This window comes from Muntiacus reevesi, chromosome 15, assembly GCF_963930625.1.
Source record: "Muntiacus reevesi chromosome 15, mMunRee1.1, whole genome shotgun sequence".
In the NCBI taxonomy this organism is placed as follows: domain Eukaryota; kingdom Metazoa; phylum Chordata; class Mammalia; order Artiodactyla; family Cervidae; genus Muntiacus; species Muntiacus reevesi.
In genome coordinates this window covers 31,179,187-31,206,130 of record NC_089263.1, presented here as the reverse complement: position 1 = coordinate 31,206,130, position 26,944 = coordinate 31,179,187, and the positions used below count along the sequence as shown (strand labels likewise).

Sequence of the window (26,944 nt, the reverse complement as noted above, 5' to 3'; positions counted from 1 at the left end):
GCCCTGTGGGGTCTAGTGAGAGTTGGAGGGCTGCAGGCAGTTTCCACTTTCTAGAACCACTAAATTCTTCCCCATAAGATCCTTAATTCTAAGATCCCTGAGGACACTCCTCAAATGGGCAAGAGATTCTGCTCAGCCACCACAATGGAGGAGTGGGATTGTTTCTTCTTCTTCTCTTAAATGAATGGCACTGAGAAGAATACAGTCTTTACAGCTCCATGAGCCTAGACCTGAACCCCAGCTTTGGACAAGTTCTCCCAAATTTGTTTGCCAAACTGAAAATGTGTAAATACCACCACCTACCTGTAAGGGTTGTTAGGAAAAGAAATGGCAGCCTAACACAGACAGGACCTCAATGAATGTTAGTCAAACCTTGGCAACTCAATGCGTGCTCCTTATTCAAGTCAAACCTTTACACCCTGTTGGGGACCAACCATGTTGTCTAGAGCTGCTGCTTCTCTGCTCGCTTGGAAACTCAGGTCAAGAACTCTCTCTAAACCCTGATGTTTCCCAAGGGCTGGCTGTGACAATGTTTGCACTTTTTTTTTTGTTTGGACATGCCCTGTGCCATGGGACATCCTTGTTCCCGACCAGGGATCAAACTAGCGCCCCCTGCATTGGAAGCACAGAGTCTTAACCACTGTCTTGCCAGGGAAGTCCCGCATGACTCTTTAGAAGCATTCCAGCTCCACCACTTAATTGGCTATGCAATCTGGGGTAGTTTGACCCATCTCTGCCTCAGTTCCCTTATTTGAAAAGTAGATAACTGGGCTCCCCACATCATTGAATTGTTAGATTAAATGGATTAAGATACGTAATGCACTAATTGTCTGACATACAGTAGAAGCATCTGCTATTACTGTCATCTCCCGTGTCACCTTCTCTTGTTTCTTCACCAAATGTTGCCTTACACCTGGGGAAATGGAGACGGTACAGGTAAAAGCAACCCAGTGGTCTTGGCATTCTATTTTCCTTGTAGTGGTACTGAGTAAAAGAAGTAGTCTTCCTTCCAGTGAGCCGGCAGCATTAGAACAGATCCTCTCCCTTCATGTTCTTCAATTGTCATCAGGCTAGGCTCTCTGACTCCCAATTCATCCTTTGTGCCCCTCAATAAAACCCACTCTAATTGGGCAATTAACCTTTCTCTAAATTAAAGGCTGGGCAGGTAGTGATGGCAGGCTGTGATGGATAGTAGCTGTGGAGCCGCTGCTCTGGGCAGGCGGCCCTGGGGCCTTCTGAGGGCTCCATTCCTAAGAATTTTCCAAGATCCTCCTGGGCTACTTCTAACCACTAGATGGACAAGCTACAGGGTGATTATTTCCTTAGGCAAGCAAACACTTCAGCCCTTTAATATGGTATTTCCTGAGGCTGGAATAGTAACAGGAAGTCCTGTGGGGAAGAGTTCTGCCAAAACACTCATTCTGAGGAAGGGATCAGTAAACTGACAAATCTGCCCAGCCCTGTACAACATCCTGCAGCCTCCACACGTGGAACCCAGGGCAGGTCTCACCCACAGGCAGCTCACTGCCATCACTATTCTTCTGTGGGTTCCTGAATTCAGGGAGACCTATAGATGCGACCCTATGTGACAAACCCAGACAAAAATCTGCACTTAAAAAAAGCAGGTAGGTCATTTATTGGCATTAGGAGAGCATTCCTTTAAACAAGAGAAAGAACTCTGACCACTAAAATATCATCCATTTTATGAAAACTTGAGACCAACCTCTACGACATCTATATACAGTTTAATCACGAACAAGAGCAAGGATTCGAGTTAAATTAAACCACACTTCCTGTTACAAGGAAATGAAAGGAAAGCTGGGGGCGAGGGTAGGCCCTCCCCCATCCCAAGTCCCTGCATTCACACCGCAATGTTTCAGGTACGAGACATAACAATTCCCCAGTGCGGCACAAAACCGCTTCCCATTGTTTCTTACGGCAGTCACTGAATTACCAATTGTCCAAGGGCTAAGAAAATTTCGTGGAAAAGGGCGTACCCTTTGGCTCCGCGCGTGGCCTGTAGCTGAGGAGGCAAGTTCTTAAGAACCGACGACTGGCTGATACACTCTTGCGGAGACGCGCATTCATAGAATCTCAAGCTCGTGTCTCAGCTTCCCCATCTATAACATGCAGTCTTGGCGAGGGGAGATCCACTAGGCTCCCCATCTGTAAAATGCAGTCTTGGCGAGGGGAGATCCGCTAGGCGTCCAAATCGAAATCGTCACGCTCCTCATTGTACTCCAGCACGTGCCGCTTGATCTTGGACGAGTCAACCCAGGTGACAAAGTCCTCCATGCTTCGCGTGACAAGGAAGGCGGGGTCTGTGACCACGTCGGGGCCCACGCGCACGTGGCCCTGCTCCACGAATGCCACGGCGGCCTGGAGGTGCTGAGCCATGCGCAGCTTAAGCAGCACGGTGGGCAGGCGGCGGCGGCAAAAGGACGAGGCCGTGACGAAATCGCAGAGCTCCAGCGATCCCCGCGTGGGCACTAGGCCGAGCGCATACAGCTTATCCAGCAGCGCGGCCGAGGAGCGCACGCGAAACGGGTCACGCTCCGGCAGATCGCGTAGGCGCCGGGCCAGCTCGCGCACAGCACGGCTCAGCTGGTTGTAGCGCGTATAGTCCTCGCGCCGCTGCAGCCGATAACGCCGCAACACGCGTAGCTCATGCAGGTTGTGATCTGTGACCTCCCAGTTCAGAAAGTCCACCTGCTTCAGCAGCTTCTGCTCGTGAAACTTAAGCTTCCGCACCATGATGGCGGCGCAAACGCTGCCGGTCCGGAGGCTCGGCGCGCATTCCGGCTGTCGCGCGACTTCCGCCTCAGTACGGCTAGACCCGGCCGCCTTGGGGACCCTGCGCCAATGAAAGGAAGACTCAGGGCCAGGCCTCCCATTTCCATTGGTCAGGATGAGGCCACGCCCCGTGTTCGTTTCTCGCGTTTCTTCTCCGCGTTCTCTGAGGGAGGCGGAGGGAAGAAACGCTCGGAGAGGCCGGGGTTGGGAGAGGCGGCCTCCGAGGCGAGTCTGTGAGGTTTTAAGTTGCTGAGAATGAATTACTTAGTGCCGTAATTGTTTCCTCTTGTTTAGGTTTCTGTCATTCAGGGCCTCTCTGGAGAGCCTCTTCCAGAAGAGCCAAAGAGGATAGCTCCGGGAAAGAGGGGTGACCGCCGCGCTAATATGGATTTACTGTGCTAACTGTGGCAGGGGGCGAGGGGTGGGTAGGGGGCTGCCCTCCCACCGAGTGGGGGCTTCTCGGAGCCGACAGGGGCTGATCGAACATCCCCACAGCCTACTAACCGCAAGTCCATTACGAGGCGGGCGGAGCTTTTTCACCCTACCAATTGGGGCTTGAGTTCAGTACTGATTCCCAGGCTACTTCCTGCATGCCCAGAATCAGGATCTACACTGGAGTCACTTGGGAATCTGTATTGTTAACAAGAATGCCAGGTGATTCATAAAATCCACTAAATTTGAAAAACTTGGATAGTACAAATCCTTACTCTTTAATCCGGGCTGAAAAGAATTAGCCTGGCAGGTTGGATTTCTGGAGTATTTAGTGAACAGACAACACTTTTTCTGCAAATTATATCTGTTTTAGTTTAGTGTAGCGCTACAGGACTACTTCTTTATTTACCCAAGACTATGACGCCACCTAGCTTCTTTGCCTGTAATTTTATTTTTGTACGCTTTTCATTGTTTTTTTAAAGATAGAATATTTGATATGGGCGATACTATATGTAACATGTGAGATACAAAGAATACTTGTGGACCCAACAGCCAGTTTAAGAAAGCATCACCAGGACCTATTCAACCACTGTCCCAGTCAGAGGTAAAGATATCTGTTGTCCTGAATTTAGTGTTTATCTTTGCCTTTTATTTAAAAAGAAAAATAGTTCTATCATTTTATGCATCCCTAAGTATATTGAGAATTTTCTTACTTGAAGCATAGCCCATGGATCAGCAGAGAGCTGTTGAAAATGCAGAATTTCAGACCCCATTCTGAACTTACAGAATCAGAATCTGCATTTAACCAGATCCCCAGGTAATTTGCATGCATGATATTTGAGAAGTGTTGCTTAGATGATATCACATATGGAATTTTTTATATATAGCTGCAGTTGCTTTTTAAAAAACTGCTGCATTATATTCCATTGTTTTGTTGTTATTCACTTGCTCAGTTGTGTTCGACTCTTTGCAACCCCACGGACTGCAGCACTCCAGGCTTCCCTGTCCTTCACTATCTCCTTGAGTTTGCTTAAACTCATGTCCATTGAGTTGATGATGCCATCCAGTTATCTCATCCTCTATTGTTCCCTTTTCCTCCTGCCTTCTATCTTTTCTTAGTATCAGCGTCTTTCCTGATGAGTCGGCTCTTTGAGTCAGGTGGCCAAAGTATTGGAGCTTCAACTTCAGCATCAGTCCTTCCAATTAATATTCAGGGTTGATTTCCTTTAGGATGGACTGGTTGGATCTCCGTGCAGTCCAAAGGACTCTCAAGAGTCTTTTCCATCATCACAGTTTGAAAGCATCAGTTCTTCAGAGCTCAGCCTTCTTTATGGTCCAACTGTCACATCCATATATGACTACTAGAAAAACCATGTTTGGTTCTATCCAATTTATTAATCCATCTCCTGTTGGATTTTTTCTTTTTTTGGAGTGACTATTTTTTAGCAGTGCTATGTTCCTGTAGGTTTCCTGTTGTACCTATGCAGTAGCTTCTAGTATACATCTTGAAGTTGAATTACTGAGTTGTAAAGGATACGTGAATATGTAAAGTGCATGCTCAGCTTTACTGCTGCTGCTGCTAAGTCACTTCAGTCGTGTCCGACTCTGTGCGACCCCATAGACGGCAGCCCACCAGGCTCCGCTGTCTCTGGGATTCTCCAGGCAAGAACACTGGAGTGGGCTGCCATTTCCTTCTCCAATGTATGAAAGTGAAAAGTGAGAGTGAAGTCGCTCAGTTCTGTCTGACTCTTTATGACCCCATGGACTGCAGCCTACCAGGCTCTTCCGTCCATGGGATTTTCCAGGCAAGAGTGCTGGAGTGGGGTGCCGTTGCCTTCTCCGGCTCAGCTTTACTAGCTATTGTCAAATTGTTTTCCAAAGGGGCTGTACCAATTTATATTCCTTTGTAATTACATGAGAGTTTCCTTTGCTCCTCATTCTTGACAGTGCTTGGTTGGTAGACTTTTTAAATATTTGTGAATCTGATGAGTGTGTGATGGTATTTCACTGTGATTTTAATTTGCATTTCCTGATGAATAAAGGTTTCATATATGTTTCTTCCTCTGTGGAATGCCTCTTTGTGTATTTTTCTGTTGGTTTGTGGGGTAGGTAGAATAGTGACCCCCCCCCCCCAACCCCCAAGATGTCCACCCAGAGCCTGTGATGTTACCTTATATGAGAAAAGGGATCTTGTGGATGTGATTAAATTAAGCATCTTGAGACAGTGACATTGTCCTGGATTAACTGAGTTAGTCTCATTAATCACCAATGTCCTTAGAAGTGAAGAGGGAGGCAGAAGAGTCAGGGATATATGATGATGCATGCAGAAGTCTCAGGTGTGATTTCTGACTTTGAGGATGATTGGGAGCCAGGAGCAGAGGAGTGTGGGCAACCTTTAGAAGTGGGAAAAAGCAAAGAAGTGGTTTTTTTACCTAGAGCCTTCAGGAGGAACATGGCCCTTGCTGACACCTTGATTTGAGCCCAGTGAGATCCAGTGTGGTTTTCTGGTCTCGAACACAGTGAAAGAATAAATCTGTGTTGCAAGCCACTAAGTTTGTGGTAATTTGTTGTAGCTACAATAGGAAACATACAGACTGTTTGCTTTTTTTCTACTTTATTTGAAGGTGTGATTTGTATATTCTGGATAGTAATCCTTAACCAGTTATCTATAGTGTGCAAATATCTTTTCCCAGTTTGCACTTCATCCCCACCCTTCATATTCCCCCAGCCCCACTCCCTTCCATCTTCAGCCTTTGTTTGGTGTTTGTGGGAGGACTCTTGGTTAACTCCCTTCTCCCTAGACAATAAACATAATAAATAAGTAAATTATATTTGTTAGCAGGTGATAAGTGTCATTAAAAAAAATTGAGCCAGACAGAGCTTGGGGTGAGGATGGGCTGTAATTTTAAACAGGGCATGTCAAGGTAGGTCTTACTGAGAAGGTAGTATTTCGTGGTGGGTTAGCCATGTAGATATCTAGAGGAAGAGCATTTCAAGAAGAGGAAGCAGTGAGTGCAAATGCCTTAAGATAGAAATGTGCCTGGCATCTCAGAAGAGGAATAACAAAGCCATCTTGGCTAGAGCAGAGTGGGCCAGTAGGTGAGGAAAGGGGGCTCAGATAACAGAGGCCCCACAGGCTCTCTTAAGATCTTTGGTTTTTAGGTTGAGTGAGATGAGGACACTGGAGGGTTTTGAACTGAGAACTGACATCTAACTTATGTTTTAAAAGAACCACTCTGACTGCTATGTTGAGAACAGACTGTCAGGAGGCAGAGGTGGAAACATAGAGGCCATTAGGAAGTTGTCGTGATGTAGGTGAGAAGGGTGGTAGCTGGGACCAGGAAAGCAGTTGTGAGATGCCAGTGAGAGAGGAGTTCCAGAATAAGGAGAAAGGTCAAAAGGTCAACACTCCAGTTATGGACCTAAGCAAGTGTCAGAAAGTAATTACTGCCTCAGATGGGGGAGATTGCCAAACAGAACAGATTTGGGCGGCAAGATTAGAAATTCAGCTTTGGACATGTTGGGTTGGAGATGTCTGCTAGACATGCAAAGGGAGATGGCAAGGAGAACGACATGTAAGTCTGGTGTTTTATTTTTTATGTTTTTTGTCAAACCTCGAGGCATTTAGGATTTTAGTTCCCCAACCAGGGATAGAACTTGTGCCCCTTGTAGTGGAAGCATCAAGTCCTAACCACTGGACCACCAGGGGGTTCCCTCAGTTTGGTATCAGCCCAGAAAAAGGCCTGAGCTGAAGATTTAAAATTTGGGATATTATTGGCAGAAAGATGGTGTTTGAAGCCATGAGTCTGAGTGAAGTTGTCAAATAAGTGAAAATAGAAAAAGACAAGAGGACCACGCTACTAGTAGGCACTCTGGTGTCAAGAATTATTGACTTTTTGTCCCTTTCCGGCATTCAAGAAGTCGAAGTGAGATGTGAAATTCTGGATTTCCTTGGGTCTTCCTGTTGGAGCCATGATCAACTGTGCTGACAAAACAGGAGCCAAAAATCTGTATATCATCTCTGTGAAGGCAATCAACGGATGACTGAACAGACTTCCTGCTGCTGGTGTGGGTGACATGGTGATGGCCACAATCAAGAAAGGCAAGTCAGAGCTGAGAGAACGTACATCCAGCGATGGTAATTTGACAATGAAACTCATACTGGAGAAAAGATGGTGTGTTTCTTTATTTTGAAGATAATGCAGGGGTCAGAGTAAACAATCCCTGGAGGAGGAAATGGCATTCCACTCCAGTATCCTGTCCGTGTACGGACAGAGGAGCTTGGCGGACTACAGTTCATGTAGTCACAAATAGTCTGACATGACTGAGCAATTGAGCACATAGTAAACAGTAAAGGCAAGATGAAAGGTTCTGCTGTTACAGGATCAGTTGCAAAGGAGTGTGCAGACCTGAGGCCCAGGATTGCATCCAGTGCTGGCAGCATTGCGTGCTTCTTCGATGTATTTGTAAAAAAGATGTAAAATAAAAATTATTTTCTCTCCCCCCCAAAAAAAAACAACAACAGAATTATTGGAGAGAAGTGGATGAACCAGTGTGGTAGAAGGGAAACCAGGAGAGTATGGCTGGCCAGTGCAAACGAAGAAAGTGTATCCAGGGGGAAGGAGTGATCAGCCTGGTCAAATGCTACAGAGAGCCTAAGTACAAGAGAAGGGCTGAGAATAACCATTAGGTCATTGATGACTGATAAGAAGAGTTTCAGTGGAGTGTGAGATTGAAAGAATGGCTAGAGGGGTTTAAGAAGAGAAAGGGAGGAAAAATGTTGCAAACAGCTGTTAGAGATGACTGTTTTGAGAACTTTGCTGCAAAGGTGAGCAGATAAGGGACTTGGTAGATGGTCCAGTAGTTAAGAATCTGCCTTGCAATGCAGGGGGCATGAATTTGATCCCTGGTCAGGGAACTAAGATCTTACGTGCCCGGGGCGACTAAGGCCGTAAGCAACAACTTCAGAGCCCTTGCGCTCTGGAGCCCATAACATGCCATAACAAAGATCCTGCATGCCACAAGTAAGACCTGATGCAGCCAAAAAAAAAAAAAAAAAAAAAAAAAAAGCCACCAGAGGTGGGGTGCAGTGGGGGGGGAAGTGGAGTCAATAATCTATTTTTTAAAGGTGTGGATTGACTCTTCCCTCAATATCGACATCTTGTTGGTTGTCATTCCAGTCAGTTCTACCCCCATAAAATCCCAAATCTACTTCTCCCCAGACCATTACCTCAGGCCTTCATCATCTCTTGAATGCATTTCTGTAGTAAACGTCCAGTGTGTCTACCATGCTAGCCACCAGCAGAATCAGCCTGGAAACCACTGGCCATTGTTCCCCCTTGCTGATTCCTTTCCTAAAGGAGGAAAGCTGGGATGGGGGATGGATGCTGTTTCCTGTGTCTGAGTCAGGGTCGCAGCAGGAAAGAGAGAACACACTCCAATTAGAACAACACGAGGAGAATTTAATAAAAATTTTCCCAAAGGAATGGGCAGGGTGTGGGGAAACCACAAAGGTTAGTGCAGTTGCCTGAGAGTGGTAACTGTGGGTCCTGTTACCCATAGGTTTGAAGAGAGTTGGGAATAGAAGATATAGGTTCTGGATATCTCAGTGAAGCTTCAGAGTGAGTTTTCCTCAAGAACCTGAAAATAGAGTGGCTACTGTGAGACAGAAACCACCACCTCCCTCAACAGATACGGAAATAAATCCAAGGTGTAAATGTGTATAAATATGTGACTTGGGCTTCCCTGGTGGCTCAGTGGTAAAGAACCCACCTGCCAATGCAGGAGTTATGGGCTTGATCCCTAGTCTGGGAAGATCCCAAATGCCATGGAGCAACTAAGCCCGTGTGCCACAGCTGTTAAGCCTGTGCTCTAGGTACTCCACGAGAGAGGCCACTGCAACCACTCTAGAAGCTTGTGCACCACAACTAGAGAGTATCCCCACTAGCTGCAACCAGAGAAGGCCTGCGTGCAGCAACAAAGACCTAGCACAATCAAAATAAATAAATAAAATTATAAATATGTGACTGAAGCATTTGGGAACCAACTAAAGACCATCAGGGTGGTGACTGGGGGTCCCTCTGAGGGGTAGGGTTAGACTAGGGGTTAGGCTGAGCACCGAAGAACTGATACTTTCAAACTGTGGTGTTAGAGAAGATTCTTGAGAGTCCCTTGGACAGTGAGGAGATAAAACCAGTCAATCCTATAGGAAATTAACCCTGAATATTCACTGGAAGGACTGCTACTGAAGCTCCAATGCTTTGGCCACCTGATCTGAAGAGCCAACTCATTGGAAAAGACCCTGATGCTGGGAAAGATTGAGGGCAGGAGGAGAAGGGAATGACAGAGGATGAGATGGTTGGGTGGCTTCATCAACTCAATGGACATGAGTTTGAGCAAATGCTGGGAGACAGTGAAGGACAGGGAAGCCTGGCATGCTGCAGTCCATGGGGTCACAAAGAGTTGGACACAACTGAGCAACTGAACAGCAACTAGTAGGGTGAGTAGAAATCCCATCGATTTTATTAAGTGAGTTAATAAAGGTAGAACATTTACAACAGTCTAGCACTCAACAAGCACTAAGGGAGTAGCTGCTTCTGTTAAACCAAGTTTGAAGAGAGGTTCTGCAAACAGAAGAGAGATCACAGAAAAGGGGTGTCCTGGAAGCAGCTGTAGGAAACATATTCAGTCTCTGGTCCTGGTGATCCTAGACTGAACTGAGTCCTTAGAATCAAGGCTGCACCTATGGTTGAGGGAACCAGACCTCAAGGTTTCTTGGCTGAGAGAACCATTGGTTCCTCCCATCCTGGGGCACTCAGTTTCACTGAACCAAACTTCTGGTAACTGGGCTTCCCAGGGAGCAGCTCAAATTGCCTTGATCTATTGATGCATAAATTCAGGTATGCCTGGACAGTTGAATTTCTTTTTGCAAAGTAATACCTGGGCTTCTGGGGTTTACACATAAACCTTTATTCTGGTCAAATGCCAGCTCTGCGTGGGGCATTGGATCTACTCACTGAACCAGTGAAATTGGCTTTTGGAGCCAGAAACCTGCAAATTACACCCTTCAAAACAACCCAAGGTGGGGAATTCCCTGGCAGCTTAGGGGTTAGGGCTCTGTGCTTCTACTGCAGGGGGCATGGGTTCTATTCCTGGTTGGGGAACTAAGATGCTGCATGCTAAGCCGCCAAAAGAAAAAAACCAAAACAACAGCCCAAGGTGCCCACCTTTACAGCACCACCTTGTGCTAGTTAATCTACAACAAGTGGGAAGTATGAGCATGAGGGGGAAAGAGGTTCTAGTTAGAGGAGGTAGACAAGGCTCACGGCATAGCCAGGAAGGGGAGTAGGGGCTGAAGCCTTTGTTCATCTTGGGTACCTCCTGTCGACTTAAAAAAATTGCACAACATGAGAGTTGCAAATTAAGTTTTATCTGGGGGCAAAATGCAGATTGTAGCCTGGGAAACAGCACCTCAGATAGCTCTGAGAAACTGTTCCACAGAGGTGGGTGGGGGGGAGGACAGTATATATGTGATTTTGGTAAAGGGGGAGTACATTGTAATCAAGCAAATCTTTTTTGTAGAAGTCTCTGCTAGTCTTATGAAGCTTCTGTTAATCAGCATTAAGGATTTTAGTTTTAGTGCTTTTCTTAATATGAGGAGCTACAAGAATTGGGCTCATAACATCAGCTCCGGAGAATATCTATCTGAAGACCTGTTTTTCCCTGAGCATAGAGTACCTCATTTCTGCTTTCCACCCTGAACTCCTTCAGGGATGTTGAAGGTCAGTGCTGCAGCAGCACATGCTTTAATCCTTACAGAGTTAGATAGGTAGATGGCAAGTGCCAATTCGTAGTTGACACTCCTCCTCCGGGAAGCGTTCCTTGATCTTTGCTCAACCCAGGTTGGGATAGGTGACCTCCAGTCACATTTCATGGCACTGACCACACTGCGCAGGGAACATGGCTTTATTTTCCTGATACATCTGAACTTCCCATAGGTGAGGAAAATAGCTTATTTGTCTTTGTAGCCCAGGAGGCCTGGTACAGAATACTCAGTTAATGTTTCTTTGAGTGCAGGATCAAATGAAAGAGACAAAGACAGAATGAATGAACAGAGGACAAGAGTTGTTATTGTTAGATTGCTTAGGCCTGTCCAACTCTTTGGTACACCATGAACTGCAGAATGCCAGGCTTCCCTGTCCTTCACTATCTACTGGAGTTTGCTCAAACTCATGTTCATGGAGTCAGTGATGTCATCCAACCGTCTCATCCTATGTCACCCCCTTCCCCTCCTGCCTTCAATCTTCCCCAGCATCAGGGTCTCTTTCAATGTGCGGGCTCTTCTTGTAAGACAAGAGGGCAGACTGTAAACTCTCCAGGGCGGGCACCACCACTACCGTGTGGTACCGTGATCCCCAGTGCCCAGCACAATGTCTGGCAGAATCAATGACCAGGGTCAAGTCCCCTTTACCTCCTCCCAGAGCCCCAACCCGACCATTCCGCTCTTCTTCTTGGTGCTAGCAAAGACAAGACGCTGGTCGCCAGCCGCCCAAAGCACGACGGAACCTGATCGTGCCTACTCTAGTTCCCCGTCACTGCAGATGCAGTCTTGTCTTTCTTCCTGAAGCGAGTCGCCCAGGACAGGGGTTCTCCTGGCCCTGTCCGTCTAGGGTACAAGGAGCCGCAGCAGCCCGTATTCCAGCCTGCTCAAGCTTTTTCCAGGAGGGCACCGCTGGCTTTGGGGCCCCCTCCAGAAAACAATCCCCAGGCGGCGCCACGGCCGCGTCCGCCGGAGCGCTGGCGGGGCGGGGAAGCGGGAGCGGGGGCCTGCGGGTTTCCGTGCACCCTTCCTCCTCCTCCCGTGTTCTGGCTCTGGCGCTTTCCTTCTAACCTCGCACGTTGCAAACTTTCAGAGTTTTCCTCACTTGCGTCACGGAAAAGGCAAGAGGGTGACGGAGGCCGGGAGGCGAGGCGGCTGCTGGAGAGCTCCCCCGCGCGGCGCTTGAGCCCCTCGGGGCGAGAGGTGTCTCCCAGAGAGCGCGGACAGGCTGCGGGGGTGCGGCTGCGCTAGGGGCTGTCCCCGGAGGCTGCCTCTCGTCCGCGATCGATCGTCTCCTTGCTCTCGCATCCCGATCTCCCCGCGAGTGAGCGAAGGCGCCCGCCACAAGAGAAAAGAGAGGAGTAGGCGGGAGCCGGGCTGCGGCGTCCCAGGCCAGCGGGAGGGCGGAGCCGGGCAGTCCCTGGCCAGCCAGGACGCACGGAAGTGCCGCGGAGTTTGTCCAATTCCCCAGCCTGCTTTTCCTTTTCCCTCCCTCTCCCCACCCCTCAACCCCCCCTCCCCGTCCCCCCGCCGGCTATTCCCTCCTTCCTCGGGACGCCACCTCCCGGAATCGCCTTTTTTTCTGTTGTTTTGGATCTGGCTTCTCGCTGGCGGCGCCGAGGAGCTGCGAACGCTAGAGAAGAACGCGGGCTCGGGGCGCAGCCCGCCGCTCACCGGCGGGATCCCCCAGGGCAGAGCAGAGGACGGACGGACAGACGGCTGGACAGACGGCTGGCCGCACCATCACCTCTCGGAGCTCACTCTCCAAACTCCTGTTGAGTGTGTGCGTGCACGCGAGGGGTGAGGGGTATACGTCCGGCGCGCCAAGGCCGGTTACCAAGGGGATTACCTTTGGACGGGGGTCCTTGGACTCAGATCAGGGTCATCTTCGGGCTCAGAAACTGCTGAGGAATTAGGCAAACAAAAGAGGCCACTCAGCTAGTGGCCAGGAGTCGCCTGAGCGCCTCGTCGCGTCCCCTCCTTTCCCCCGGGTGGGGGCTGGCCGTTTGGGGGCGGGGAGAGGGCACCCAAGCCGGCTGGGGGCTGGGGGCCGGCCGGGCCGCCGGGTCGCAGAGTTGGCTGGCCTGTTGTGTAAGCCTCAGTCCTTGTTTTCCCGGCCTGGCTTGTTGTGAAGCCGGACACATCCACCCCTGGATTCGACTCAGGAGGTTGCCGCTTTTCTCCTTGCCCCTCTTGGATTTTCTGGATTTTTGAAAACCCAGTGGCCCAGGAAGAGGAGGAGGAAGGAGGAAGGAGATCTGCAGAGGAATGTGAGAGCCTCCAGAGGCCCAGGCTGGAGGAGCCAGAAGGAGCTGGGAGCCAGAGCTGCCGGAGTTTCTGGGACGGTGGTTTCCGAGTGATTCTCTTCTATTTTAGAACATTGTTTCAGCGGAGAGTGTCCAATTTTGCCTGCTCAGGGCTGGTTTTCTCCTAGTCACTTGACTTTTCTTCTAGGAGTGGGAGGAGAGACTCTCCCGTGCAGGGGCTGCGGAAGGAAGGGAGGAAGACCAGGGACATGAGCCCTCCCCGCTCACAGGCATGTGCCGGCAGACCTGGTAGGGCCAATTCTGGGCCGTGGACATTGCTTTGAAGAGAGGGAGGCTGGATACCTTCTGTGGGTGCTCAGACCCCGCAGTAAGGACTGAGAGACTGAGGGCTGTGACCGGTCTTGAGCTGCTCGTGCATCCTCAGACACCCTAACAAGTGTCCTCAGTTCTGGACAGGACTCTCCTCATCGTTCTCTACCACCGGCCCAGACATGGCACTCAAAGGGCGAGCCCTCTATGACTTCCGCAGCGAGAACAAGGAGGAGATCAGCATCTGGCAGGACGAGGACCTGGTCATCTTCAGTGAGACCTCGCTGGATGGCTGGCTGCAGGGCCAGAACAGCCGTGGGGAGACCGGGCTCTTCCCTGCCTCTTATGTGGAGATCCTCCGTTCTGACACCGGCTCCAACCATGCCGACTACTCCGGCAGCCCCGCAGGCTCTCTGGGCACCCAGGTGAGCTTGTATGACAGCTCCAACACTTCCAGGAGTGGTGGCTTCCTGTCAAACCAGGGTAGTTTCGAGGAGGACGATGATGACGACTGGGATGACTGGGATGATGGATGCACGGTGGTGGAGGAGCCACGGGCTGGTGGGCTGGGCACCAACGGGCACCCTCCGCTCAACCTCTCCTACCCTGGTGCCTACCCCAGCCAACACATGGCCTTCCGGCCCAAGCCGCCGCTGGAGCGGCAGGACAGCCTGGCCTCTGCCAAGCGAGGCAGCGTGGTGGGACGCAACCTCAACCGCTTCTCGTGCTTCGTGCGCTCTGGTGTGGAGGCCTTCATCCTGGGCGACGTGCCCATGATGGCCAAGATCGCTGAGACCTACTCCATTGAAATGGGCCCTCGCGGCCCCCAGTGGAAGGCCAACCCCCACCCGTTTTCCTGCTCCGTGGAGGACCCCACCAAACAGACCAAATTCAAGGGCATCAAAAGCTACATCTCCTACAAGCTCACACCCACTCACGCCAGCTCACCTGTCTACCGGCGCTACAAACACTTCGACTGGCTCTACAACCGTCTGTTGCACAAATTCACTGTCATTTCAGTGCCTCACCTCCCGGAGAAGCAGGCCACAGGTCGCTTTGAGGAGGACTTCATTGAGAAGCGGAAGCGGCGGCTTATCCTCTGGATGGACCACATGACCAGCCACCCTGTGCTGTCCCAGTATGAGGGTTTCCAGCATTTCCTCAGCTGCCTGGATGACAAGCAGTGGAAGATGGGCAAACGCCGGGCCGAGAAGGACGAGATGGTGGGCGCCAGCTTCCTGCTCACCTTCCAGATCCCTACGGAGCACCAGGACCTGCAGGACGTGGAGGACCGCGTAGACACCTTCAAAGCCTTCAGCAAGAAGATGGACGACAGCGTCCTGCAGCTCAGCACGGTGGCCTCGGAGCTGGTGCGCAAGCATGTGGGGGGCTTCCGCAAGGAATTCCAGAAGCTGGGCAATGCCTTCCAGGCCATCAGCCACGCCTTCCAGATGGACCCCCCTTTCAGCTCTGAGGCCCTCAACAGCGCCATCTCTCACACGGGCCGAACCTATGAAATGGTTGGTGAGATGTTCGCCGAGCAGCCCAAGAATGACCTCTTCCGGATGCTCGACACACTGTCACTCTACCAGGGCCTGCTCTCCAACTTCCCCGACATCATCCACCTGCAGAAAGGTAAGGGCCAGTGTGGGCTGGAGACCCTGACAGCGTCTGCGCTTTGCAGGGCACAGGGGCTGTGAGGATGGCCTAGAAGGGGCAGAGCGGCTCAGCTAGTCTTTCGGTCTCTGTCTCATTCGTTCATTCAGCAAGGGTGTTGAGCACTTAGCAGATGACAGGTGCTATTCTAGGTACAGGATATTTATGGGCAGGTCTGGTCCCTGTCCTCATGGAGTTCACTGTTTACCTTCTTGTCTGTTCATTCATTCACTCACTCACTCATTCATTCATTCATTTTCTCTGTTTCTGTCTCATTTACTCATTATATATTGAGTCCTCCAAGTTATTAGGTTGGGTTCTGGGAACACGGAGCTGACCAGGGCCCACGCCTTGCCCTTGAGGAGCCCACCGGCTTATGGGGGACATGGACACAGACTCAGATAACAAGAGCACAGAGCGTAGCCTATCTTCCCGCTTGTCACCAGCTCACCTCCCTGCCTTTGCAACTTCAGAGACTGTTCTCATGGCCGCACATCCTATCTGTGAGCTTCCTCCCTATCTGTGTTCAGGAGGGGTGGCTGTCCCCATTTTGCAGACGAAGGAGCTGTGTCCACAGAAGGGTGGCTTGCACAAGGAGTCTGTGGCCTCGCTGAGACTGTCCCTTCCTTTTGCACCTCCCCAAGGATACATGCTTTTTGGCCACCTCCCAAGCTCAGCCGTGTGTTCCGTTCTCACGGTCTCCTCCCTAGGGGAGGGACAGGATGGGTCCCTGTTACTGTGGGGCTGTCAAGGAACTGCCAGGGAAATGACTCATAGCCGGGTCACCGAGGGGCACCCGGAATGGACTGAAGGAGAAGCCGGGGGTCCAGGGCACTGCCCACGTGGTCCATCCGATTCCCCCTTCCTGAGCCTGGCTTCTCTTCTTGCCTGAGCACTGAGTCAGGAGCTGACCCGGCAGGTGGCTGAGTCTTGCGGACTACAGGCAGGGCAGGAGGGAGGTGTGGTCCTCCCCAGGGCTGCTTGGTAACTCAGGAAGAACGTCTGCAGGGCGTGGGGCTGGCTCCCAGGCCCCTGAGCCCTGAGGTCAGGCCTGGCTTGGTGGAGAGTTTTCCTCTGGGCGGGGTCAGGAAGCCGGCTCTGCACTGAGCCTGGGGAACAGCAAACATCACTGCCCTACCTTGGTTGCTGGTAGCAAACCAGCCTTGTTCTCCTTTTGTTGTTGTTGTTCAGTCACTAAGTTGTGTCCGATTCTTTGCAACCCCGTGGACTGCAGCACACCGGGCTTGCCTGTCCTTCTCTATCTCCCAGAGTTTGCTCAGACTCATGTCCATTGAGTCAGTGATGCCATCCAACCATCTTTAGGAGGTTAACTTCTAAACCTTCTCCACCTTCCAGACTCTTTTCTCCCCTTACTGTCTGTCTCTTCCTCCTTCTCCTCTCTGCCTTTTTTTTTTTTCTTTCTTCTCCACATTCCTCTTTTCCTCCTTCCCTTCTTTCAGCTTCAGGAGACATGACCTGAGTTCTGGTCTTGGCTCTGCCCCCAATTTGCTGTGTGTCCCTGGACAGTGCCTTCCCCTCTCTGGGCATTAGTTCCTCAATCTGTAACACAGAGTGGACACTGTGAGCTCTCAGGCCTTCAAGGGAGTGGGGTGGGGGAGAGAGTCCTGGGGAGGGTCTGGTCAAGGACAGAGTGATGCCTTAGTTTCGACTCTGAGTTCTGGGCAGGGACAGGGCAGGGGTGGTGGCTGGGGCCGGCTGGCCCACTGGGGCAGGTGTCGCCTTGTGCGGAAATAGAGCCACGCTCACTGCTGCACTAGGACCTGGGAAAGCTGGTTCAACCAGCTCCTCGGGTGGCGTGTTCATGTGTGGGCAGCAGGAGAAAGGTGAGCAGGGGCACAGTGATGAAACAGCTGCTCCCATCCGTGTCTGGGGACCCTCCACCCAGGGCAGAGCTGGGGGTGGGAAGGCAACCCTGTACTCAGGGCTCCCAGACTCCCATTAGAGCAGGAGGGAGTAAAGGCAGTCTGGCCTTTCTGACCCTGGATCGGGGGGACAGAGCTGAGAGAGGCCACTTCTGAGTTTCCACTGGAGGCTAAGATGAGGGGCCAGTGGTCCTCTGGGGGTGATGTATTCAACCTCAGACAGAGGCCGCACCCACCTTCCCTTACCCAGAGGGCGCCTCCCCATTCTGCCAAGGGCTTTGGGGCTTTCTCTTCCACTTTCTAGGCTCTGTACCACCACTCCCAGCCCTGTGTGGGGCAGGTACTACAGTGGTTAGGGAGTGGGGCTTGAATCTGGCTGAGACAGAATCGGGCAGGCTTTGGGGAACCACAGCCTGCCGCGGGGAGAAGAGGTCCCATGGTGGCCCTGTGAATAGAGATCTTTCACAGAGGGAGGAGCAGGAAAGTTGGGGCCTGGGTGCCCAGGATGCTGTCAGCCTGTTCATACACTCTAAAATATGGTGAGCATTTGGGAGAGGCTTTGCAAGGAAGAAGACAGGAGGCCTGGTAGGGTTTAGGAGACCAGAATTTGGACAAATGTTGTCTTTGAGGTGACCCTGATTGAATTTCCTCCCCTGAGAAAGCTTAGGAAAATGGGCCATGGAACCCATTTGGTGCAGAGTTGAAGCCCACCAGCCTGGTCTGCTACCAGCCTGGTCCCTGGAGCTCAGTTCAGGGGTTTCTCCTAAAGGGAGAAGGGTAACCATGTGATTTATCATCCAAACCAGGGCAATCTTGTAGGGGGAAAAGAGAGCCTTGATAATAGTTAACCTGGAACGGACCACCAGCCCAGGTGGGATACATGAGTCAGGTGCTCGGGCCTGGTGCACTGGGAGGACCCTGAGGAGTCGGGTGGGGAGGGAGGTGGGAGGGGGGATCGGGATGGGGAATACATGTAACTATATGGCTGATTCATGTCAATGTATGACAAAACCCACTGAAATGTTGTAAAGTGATTGGCCTCCAACTAATAAAATAATATTAAAAAAAAAAAAAAAAAAAAAAATAGTTAACCTGGGACAGCAAGGGGAAACAGTGACTGTCCAGGGCCCCTGCCTGAGAGCCAGCCAGGGCAGGACTCTGTTCTAAGACTCGTCACAAACCACGGAGGTTAGTGTGGGTCCCTCTGTTCTCAGATGAGGAGCAGTGAGGGGGGCTGATCATCAGAGCAGGAATTGGAACCCCAGTGTCTCTAACTATACAGCCAGGCTGTTTCCACTGTGCCAGACAGATGGGACAGGGAGGTCCCTGAGGGGTGGTGTCTGGGGTAGACAAGCCAGAAGGGGAAGGACCAAGGAAGGAGTTGGGTACCCTCTCACCAACTCAGCTGGCATCCTCTGTGGACTAGAGGCAGGCCCTGGACCACACAGCATGCATGGAGGGTCATGGTGCTTACAGGTTGTCCAAGGTAAAGTGGCCCTTGCAGGACCAAGTTCTATCCTGGGGGAATAGGTGGGTTTAGCCTCTGTGCTCTGGGCCATCACTTAACTTTCCTTCTGCCTCCCCTCCTAGGCTCCCATGAACAAAGAATCATATGGCCCTGAGCCACCACCAGCTGGGTCTCAGCTGTGACTGAAAAGCAGTTTGCACCTAGCTACACATAGCATCTGGAGCTCTTATCTTGTCAGGCTCCATCCCAAGTGCTTTAAACGTATTAGTTCAATTAAACCTCTGCTCTAACTAGAAGGCGAGTACCATCATTATCCCATTTTACTGATGTGGAAACCCTAAAGTGCTATATTGCCCTGAGCAGCTGTCAGCAGCATCATATGTAGTCCAACCTGTCCTGTTTGACAGTGGGGAGACCTGCCATCCTTGTTGGAGGTGACACAGTGGATTAGGACCCAGACCTCCTGCCCTCAACCTAGGGTAGGGACAAGATGGATTCAGGTGGGAGTTTAGGCAACATGCCTGAGACCCTGGGGATCTGAAACTCCAACCTTCCCATCCCTGTTTCTGGGATCCGGCCTACAGGACAACTGCCAGGGCAGGAGGTGCCCAGGTTCCTCAGCTCTCAGGGTGAGTCCTAGGTGGAATGTGGTGGGGTGAGGGGGGACTGGCCCAAGTCCTGACTCCCAGTTTGTCTCTGGGGTGCGTTAGTGTTAGCTGGTACCAGTCCCACATCTGAGTCACAGGGTGGAGGGTGACAGAGAGCAGGGTGGGGCCTCCTCTGGCCCCCATAGCCTTTGCCCCCCATCCCTGGCTCCCTGCCTGTCTGTGGATACCTAGCAATTGCAATAGACTCGTTCCTATTATCTGGGCCTCAATTTCCTTCCTCTAGAGCCATGGGCTTGTGCTCAGTCGTGTCTGACACTTTGTGACCCCATGGACTTTGTAACCCACCAGACTCCTGTCCATGGGACTCTCCAGGCAAGAATACTGGAGTGGGTAACCATTCCCTTCTCCAGGGGATCTTCCCAACCCAGGGATCAAACCTAAGTCTCCCGAGTTGCAGGTGGATTCTTTACCATTTGAGCCACCAGGGAAGCCCAAGGCCATGGGCTGTTTAAGGCCTTAAATAGCTTCTCAAATGCAGGTCCACCCCCACCGCACCCAGACTTTCTCAGGAAGGTGGAATCCAGATTGGTATGTTCCCTTTGCTGAAGCCTAACTCTAGTTTCTTTGTCCAGCTATTTTCTACCTTTCTTCTGGTTCTTTCTACCCCTTGGGACCTTCCCAAATTCCTGAGTCCATTGTCTGGATATCTCACGTATGTGCCTGGAGGACCTGGCCTGGGCTCCCTGCACTAGAAGTGGTGTCCACTCCCCACTCTGCAGGGCTCCCTCGGGGCCAGATATCCCGCACTTTGTGGGCAGGAAGGAGGCTGGAAGCCCCTGGACAAGTACTTTCCCACCAGGACCTGAGTTTCCTCTGAAGAATCCTGGCATGGTGGTGGAGCTGAAGGTGGCCGTGGGGGTGGGGGCTGGACAGCTGTCCTCCAAGATCGCTCCAGCTCTGAGGCCTCTCATGGGGGTCTCATCTTGGTCCCACGGTCAATCCCTCTCCTTCTGCCCGGGTCTGGGTGATCAACCTGGGAAAGGGACCCAATCTGGAAGAATCTGAATGAATCAATAAGGATGAAACCAGAGGCAAGAAGAGGTGGTTCAAGGAAGGTGCTGCAAGGACCGAGTGGGCTGGGAGCTGGGCACTGCAGAGTTCTCTTGGGTGCTGTGTGAGCAGTTCTGGAAGTGTTGCCAATGTGAGTCGGCCTGCCCGAAATGGCGCTATTTGCTGATTAGCCACACACTTGCCGCCTTCCGTGGGTACTGCTCCTTCTAAAGGCAGAGTATTTCCAGCACATAATAAATGCTCAGTAAACGCGTCCTGAATGCATTGAACAACCTGAGAGTAAACAGATGGTGTTTCAAAGGTCCCTGAGAGGCCCCCTTAAGGAGGAGGTGGGAAGCATGTAAAACAAGCCTGTTGCTCATGTGCAGTGGGTGCTTTTGAAGCACTCTGGGAGCATGCTGTCCTCTGTGCCAAGCCTGCCCACCGCCATACTCTTCTTCACACGGTGGATTTCCTACAGCCCTGAGAGGAGTGCCTTGCTAGGCACAGACAGACTGCCTCCCCGGCTCAGCAGCTGCCCACTGGCTTCAGCGCAGCATCAGTCAAGTGCCCATTAATTCAGAACTGAAATCGTTTCACCAGTTGCTTGTTGATTCACTCAGGTTCTTCCAAATTGGGTCCCTTCTGCAGGTTCATCCCCTGACTCCCCATCTGTCACCTGGTTATGACAATGACCTCCTCTAGTCCCTTGGGGACTGGGGTGAGGAGGGAGCAGAGCTTATATGTGAGACACACACAGAGGAAAACTCCAGGTGGCCTTTCAGCCTCTGTTTTAGAATCAGCAGTGTGCTGGGGGCAGGGAGAAGGATGCTCCATGTGGGAGTGGCACCTGATCAGAGCCTTGAATTATGCATAAGGATCCAGGAGGCAGAGATAGGGAGGTAGGAGAGAAAGGGTGAGTTTGATGAATATGGGGTCAGTGCGGAACAGGTGCAGGGTTCAACTTCCAGAGGGCCTCCCAGGCCAGGAGAACGGGGGACCTTGCTCTGCAGGCCAGAAGGAAGCCAGAGGAGACCTGGAGCTATGGGTGCCAGCTTGGCTGCTCGTCAGGTGCCATAGAGAACCTCTCAGAGGTTGGGACTGAAGTGGGGAGACCCGTGGAGGGGCCTGTTGTAGCAGTCCAGTGAGATTGAATTAGTTTAGCAGACACGTGTCAGAATCTGCGTGGGCTAGGCTTTGTTCTAGGTGCTAGAGACATTGAGCTCATACCTGGAGAGATGCAGTCAGAAAAACCACAGAGAGGGAAGAGCTGTAGTAGAGGGAAGCCCAGGACGCCTGAGAGTATGGAGACGCACCTGATGCATTGGGACCACCCAGAAGGCTTCCTGGAGAAGGTGATATCCGAGCTGAATGGGGAACCAGCATGAGGGGTGATGAGGCCTCTGGTGGATGGGGACAGCCTGGTTGTAGAAGTCAGTACAGCTCGCAGGGTTGTGACCGGTCAGGTGTGCGCTGCTGGTGGTGCCTCAGGTTTGGAGGGAAGAGGGTATGTCTGGCTTAGGACATGCTGAAGGTGAGGGTTCGGGGACATCCCGGTGGAGACATCAAGTGGCTGGACCATGGGTCTGGAGTCCAGGAGGGGGGCCCGAGTTGAGCTGGTGAGGGTGCTGTCTGCCCTCGAAGGGTCTCAGGGCAGGGTTAGGGAGCGAATGGGAGCGACCGGAGCCCTAACCGCCCTTGCCCTCCGCTCTGCCCGTGCCAGGCGCCTTCGCCAAGGTGAAGGAGAGCCAGCGCATGAGTGATGAGGGCCGCATGGCGCAGGAGGAGGCTGACGGCATCCGCCGGCGCTGCCGCGTGGTGGGCTTTGCCCTGCAGGCCGAGATGAACCACTTCCACCAGCGCCGCGAGCTCGACTTCAAGCACATGATGCAGAACTACTTGCGCCAGCAGATCCTGTTCTACCAGCGGGTCGGCCAGCAGCTGGAGAAGACGCTACGCATGTATGACAGCCTCTGACCGCGTGGCCCAGGCCCTCACCCCGCCCCCAGGGCCTTCCCACACCAGCAGTGCCTGGAGGGCGGGGAGTTGGGGGTGGCCTCTGGAGGAGTCATGAATATCCCTGGGAAAGTCCCCCACCCCTTAGAGCTGGGGGCACAGCGGGGATGAGAACAGGGCCAGGAGCCCTCCAGGCCCAGGCCTGGGCTGCTGGTCAGTCACTTGAGGCCAGGCCGGGGTCTTAACTTCCCCTGGAGCCTTAGCGCATGCCCACCTGGCCACTTCCCCCTCATTTGTTCAGTAGAAATGCGGGCCTGCTGCGGCCCCAGGTCAGACACTGGGCATCCAGGGGTGCGACACGCCTGCTCTTATCCCCTGTTGAAGTGGGGGGTCAGACACAGAAGCAGGCAGGGGCAATACAGAATGATCGATGGTAAGGAAGGGGCTTCTGGAAGCTCGTGGAAGGGACCACTCGTTCTGTCGGTCAGGGATGACTCCATGGAGCAGGTGACATGGGAGCAGTGTGTCTTGAAGGATGACAAGAACCTGCCAGACAGTGGGGACAGTGGACGGGGAAGGCATTCAGAGAAGAACAGCCTGGACAAAGCTGTGGAGGCATAGAAACACCTCTTCTCCTCTCCTTTATCTTTCCCTAGCAAGTTTGGTGCCCCCTTGGTGTGTCCCCTTGTGTGACAGAGGGCAGGGATCTGCCTGGCTCCCATGCCCCTGTCCCTGCCCTGCTCCCCGCCACCCCGCAGGAGGGGCTGCAGGCCAATTCCCTCCTGACTCCCCCTTCACCAGCTGAGCCCCCTCACTCCCTGGCTAGGGACCATGCAGCATCTTTGCCCTGGGCTCAAGGTGCTGAGACAAGCCACAGACCGCAGGATTTTGGTGGTACCAGCCTGGAGGGCACACCTACAAGTTACTGGGTATTTGAGTTCACCAGCCATAGCTCTCACACTCCGGGCAGGCTTGGATCTCCGGCTCCCAGGGGCCAGCTTACCCGTCGCCCCAGGGATCCTGGGCCCACCTGCCCATCACCAGGCTCACTGTGATGACATCCAGGTCCTGGGGGGATTGTGCTGTCTCCCACTCATGTTTACATCCTCGAGGGAGCTCTTCCCACACCCCCCAGGCCGGGGTATGGTCGGAAACTGACAGACGCCGCTGCTGGCCCTCCCGGGAGGTCATGGCTATTTCTGGCTGCTGCTGCTTCAATCTTCATTCTTTCTTGTTTTCTTGATAAACCTTTTCCAATTACGATAACAAAAGTATGACTCCTTATTTGGATCCTGGGGGGGATGAGGGTGGAGGGAAGGATGGAGCTCTAGTTGTCCCTGGGAGCAGCTGGACCAGATTCTGAGGTCGTGATGGGCACAGCATTCACCCCAGAACCTCAAAAGTTGGTGGGGAGAGGGCAGTGCAGGTGGTTGGGGCTAGCTGGGTGGCCATGGACCCCAGCTCAACGCAGACCCTTCCTAGACCTCACTCTCCTCTTTTCTCAAATGGGTGGAGTCCTGCTGGGGGTTTGGCTGTGCTGTTCTGTGATCCAGGACTGAGGGTCACAAGAGGAAGGGACAGTCTAGTCGGCAGGGGGTTCAGTCTCCCCAGGAGTCCACATCACAGCCTTGCCCCCAGGAAAGCCCAGTCCAGGAGAGGGGGTGGGACTCAGACCCCGTGTCCTTCCCCGGGCCGTCCAGTCCAGGGTGCCCAGTCCTGAGTGGCTTCCTGGTTGGAAACTGAGGTGGACCCCCCAGCTGTGCCCTTGGGCATGTCCTAGGCAGGATGGACAAGAATCTGTTTGCACACGGGAAAGAGGAGGGCTGGGAGGTCAAGGTCCTCTTGGGGGCAGTGGAGACTGGGTGGAGGGAGGGCTGCTGGGGTCCGGGCATCAGGGGAGGCTTTGACTGGGCTGGGGGCTGCGGGATCTCACGGCAGTGAGATGGAATAAGGGGCGGCAGGTATAGCAGGGTAGAGGCAGTAAAGGCTCCCAGATCCAGCAGAGCGTCCTCAGAGGAACTTCTGGAATGGGCCCCTGGCCCTGGGTCAAAATTAGGTCAGATTTGGGACTTTCTGTGGAATTTTCCCCTCTCTTCTCCCTGCCCTCCTTTCATTTTCCAACCCATCCGAGGACCTTCCCACCCTTAACCTCTTCTCAGCTTCAACCTCCAGGCAGCCTTCTGCAGTGAGCTCTCTGACCATGGGGAGAGGCAGGGGTGAGGGGGTGGTCTTCCCAGGGCTCGTCTGTGTTGAATGATGGGAATGCTCTTAACACCAGTGCCTGGAGAGTCCCCTGTTCATGCTTCCTGCCCTGGGAATAGCGTCACCTCTTGTGTTTCTCGAGAGGAGGGACCACCTCCCACACCTTCTGTCCTCAGGGTGAGGGGGTCTGATCTGACACGTTTCTCAGGAGGAGCTGCACCTAGGAAAAGTATCGAGATGTGAGGTAAGGGAAGGGAAGGACAGGCCAAGCCTCTGAGGTCTCTAGGCTGGGATGGACATCTGTGTAGTGGAAGCGGGGATGTCACAACCCTTCTCTCAGTGTGGGTCGGGGTGCTGGGGAATTTGAGATTGATCTGGGCTAGCCAGCCTCTTTCAGCAAGGGCTGGGGGACCAGTGTGCATGGGGGACCAGTCTGGTGGTGGCTGGGCCTGCTGGCCGGCCTCAGTCACACGCCAGGCAGATGTTCCAGACTGAGCTAGGCCCAGCTGCCTCCAGTTTCCTCCCTTGGGAGGAGGGTGGAAAACAAGGCCTCTCTTTCTGCCCTGGGCAGCTACCAGGACCTGGAGGTGGGGGGCAGGGGACCCCGAGCCCCAGTCTTGGCCCAGCCCAGGGAAGGAGTCTGCTTTGTGGCCTCATATGGGGGTTGGGGAATGGGGATGGCTCTGTGATCCTGCATCCTATTGCCTCCCGGGCACAGGAGGGCCATGGACCACGGGGCCACTGCTGGGCCACGGCTGTAGCAGAGCCAGGTCTGGTCACAGACACGGTTGCCCAACCCAAAGCAGATGGAGCCACATACCCTGCCCACGGGCACACAGGTCACACCTGGTTCCACACACACACACACACACACACATGCATGGTCACATGCTGACACACCTGCACTCCCAGCCACAGTGCCACACAGTCACACCTTCCCAGCCACATCCACACTTGCCCACACCTACATGCATGTTGTCTGTCTCAGCCATTTTGTCACTCATAGCCCCACCATAGTCCTGTGCACACAGGATTCACCCAGGGGCACACACACCAAGACATGCATGGCCACAAAGTCACACATGCACATAGCGAAGGTGTCATACACATAGATGCTCATAGACTCGGCCTGCATCACCTCCTGGGGGAACCAGTCCGGATCCTCCCTTATCTGACACCACCAAGTTCAGTTCCTCGTTGCACAGGTGGGAAACCTGGCTATATCACCCAGTGGGGATGGGGTATGCTCTGGGGTCAGAGACCAGTTCCCAGTAGGCTCTGTGGCCTGGTCTTGGCCACTCCTGGGCGGTCCCTGGGGCCAGGCTGCCTCTGAAGGCCCCTGGCTGAACCCACTCAACAAAGCTCCAGGCATCTCGCATCTAAGAGCCAGGATGTGGTGGGCAAGTCCCAGGCCTGGGCGGGAGGAACATTCCTGCACCATCTCCTCCCCAAGCCTGCAAGGACTGGGCCCGCCCTGCCTGCCCGCCCGCTGACTCAGGCCTCCAGGAGCCAAGCCGGCTTGGCTCCCTCACCCACCCCAACCCACCCCAACCTGCTTCCCCACCACTGCGGCTCTGATTCCTCTCTCTACTGCTTGGGGCAAGAGGAGATGGTGAGGCCTTGGCAAAAAGACCGTGAGGAAGCATAAAAATTCACCTCCCCCAGATATAGCTCAGAAGGGCTGATTGTGAAACCCCGCTCCGGGCTTTGGCAAAGCTTTTTTCCTTTGGTTTTGTTTGGTTAGTCAAACCCCAATGCAGTCTACTCTGTTTAAAAAGCAGTGTCTCACGCAGTTGCGTCCTCCTTGGTCCACATGGCAGCCCTGGTAGGCAGTAATGCCATTTCACAGACAAAGAGACTGAGGCTTGGCCCGAGAGAGGATGCGACCTGGCTGGGATCACACAGTGGGTCAGGGGTGGTTAGACTTGAACCCAACTCTCTGGCCACATTCCCTAGAGTCACCTTGATTAACTCCAGAGGGGTTGGCAGATCTTAGCTCCAGAGGTGTGAAAGAATGGGAGGCTGGCAAACTAACTGCTGAAATGTGCAGGGACTTTGAGGGTGGGGTGACTCCCGCCAGCCCCCCAGGGATGAAGAGGCTGAGGGCGGCATTGCACAGTGAGGTCTGCAGTGACTCAGGGTCTCCATTTACAAATGAACATGTGCGAGGAACATCACTTCATTTTTCTGTAATGACCTGAATTTCCCTTTTGCTTTCTCATTAACCCACCCAATAGAAAAGTAATCTGAAATCAATCTTGGGACCCTCCTTTCCTCAGGGAGGCATGTAAGTTTTGGGGTTGGCACATTTGAAGACCCTAGGCAGACCCCTGGCACTTTGAATTTTAGATGCTGAATCCCTGATCCTATCACTCGTATGAAATTTTGCCTGCATTCCTCATTAAAGGTCATTCATATATAGCTACTTGAGTTGGGTTCAGTTAATTACTTGACAATGTCTTGTCGTGTAGATATTTAATTAAATTTTATTCATTTTGATT

General features: G+C 52.7%; 2 protein-coding genes across 2 annotated transcripts; one reads left to right on the top strand and one right to left on the bottom strand.

Moving 5' to 3' along the window:
• Positions 1-1,614: 1,614 nt before the first annotated feature.
• On the bottom strand, positions 1,615-2,831 carry IMP3 (IMP U3 small nucleolar ribonucleoprotein 3). The gene has a single exon (XM_065906334.1). It carries the CDS (start codon positions 2,752-2,754, stop codon positions 2,200-2,202), a length of 555 nt encoding a protein of 184 aa, XP_065762406.1. The 5' UTR covers positions 2,755-2,831; the 3' UTR covers positions 1,615-2,199.
• A 9,752-nt stretch (positions 2,832-12,583) lies between these two features.
• On the top strand, positions 12,584-26,906 carry SNX33 (sorting nexin 33). Its single transcript, XM_065905994.1, has 2 exons — positions 12,584-15,255; positions 22,009-26,906. The coding sequence occupies exons 1-2, from the start codon at positions 13,803-13,805 to the stop codon at positions 22,260-22,262; spliced, it is 1,707 nt and encodes a 568-aa protein (XP_065762066.1). The 5' UTR covers positions 12,584-13,802; the 3' UTR covers positions 22,263-26,906.
• Positions 26,907-26,944: the final 38 nt, after the last annotated feature.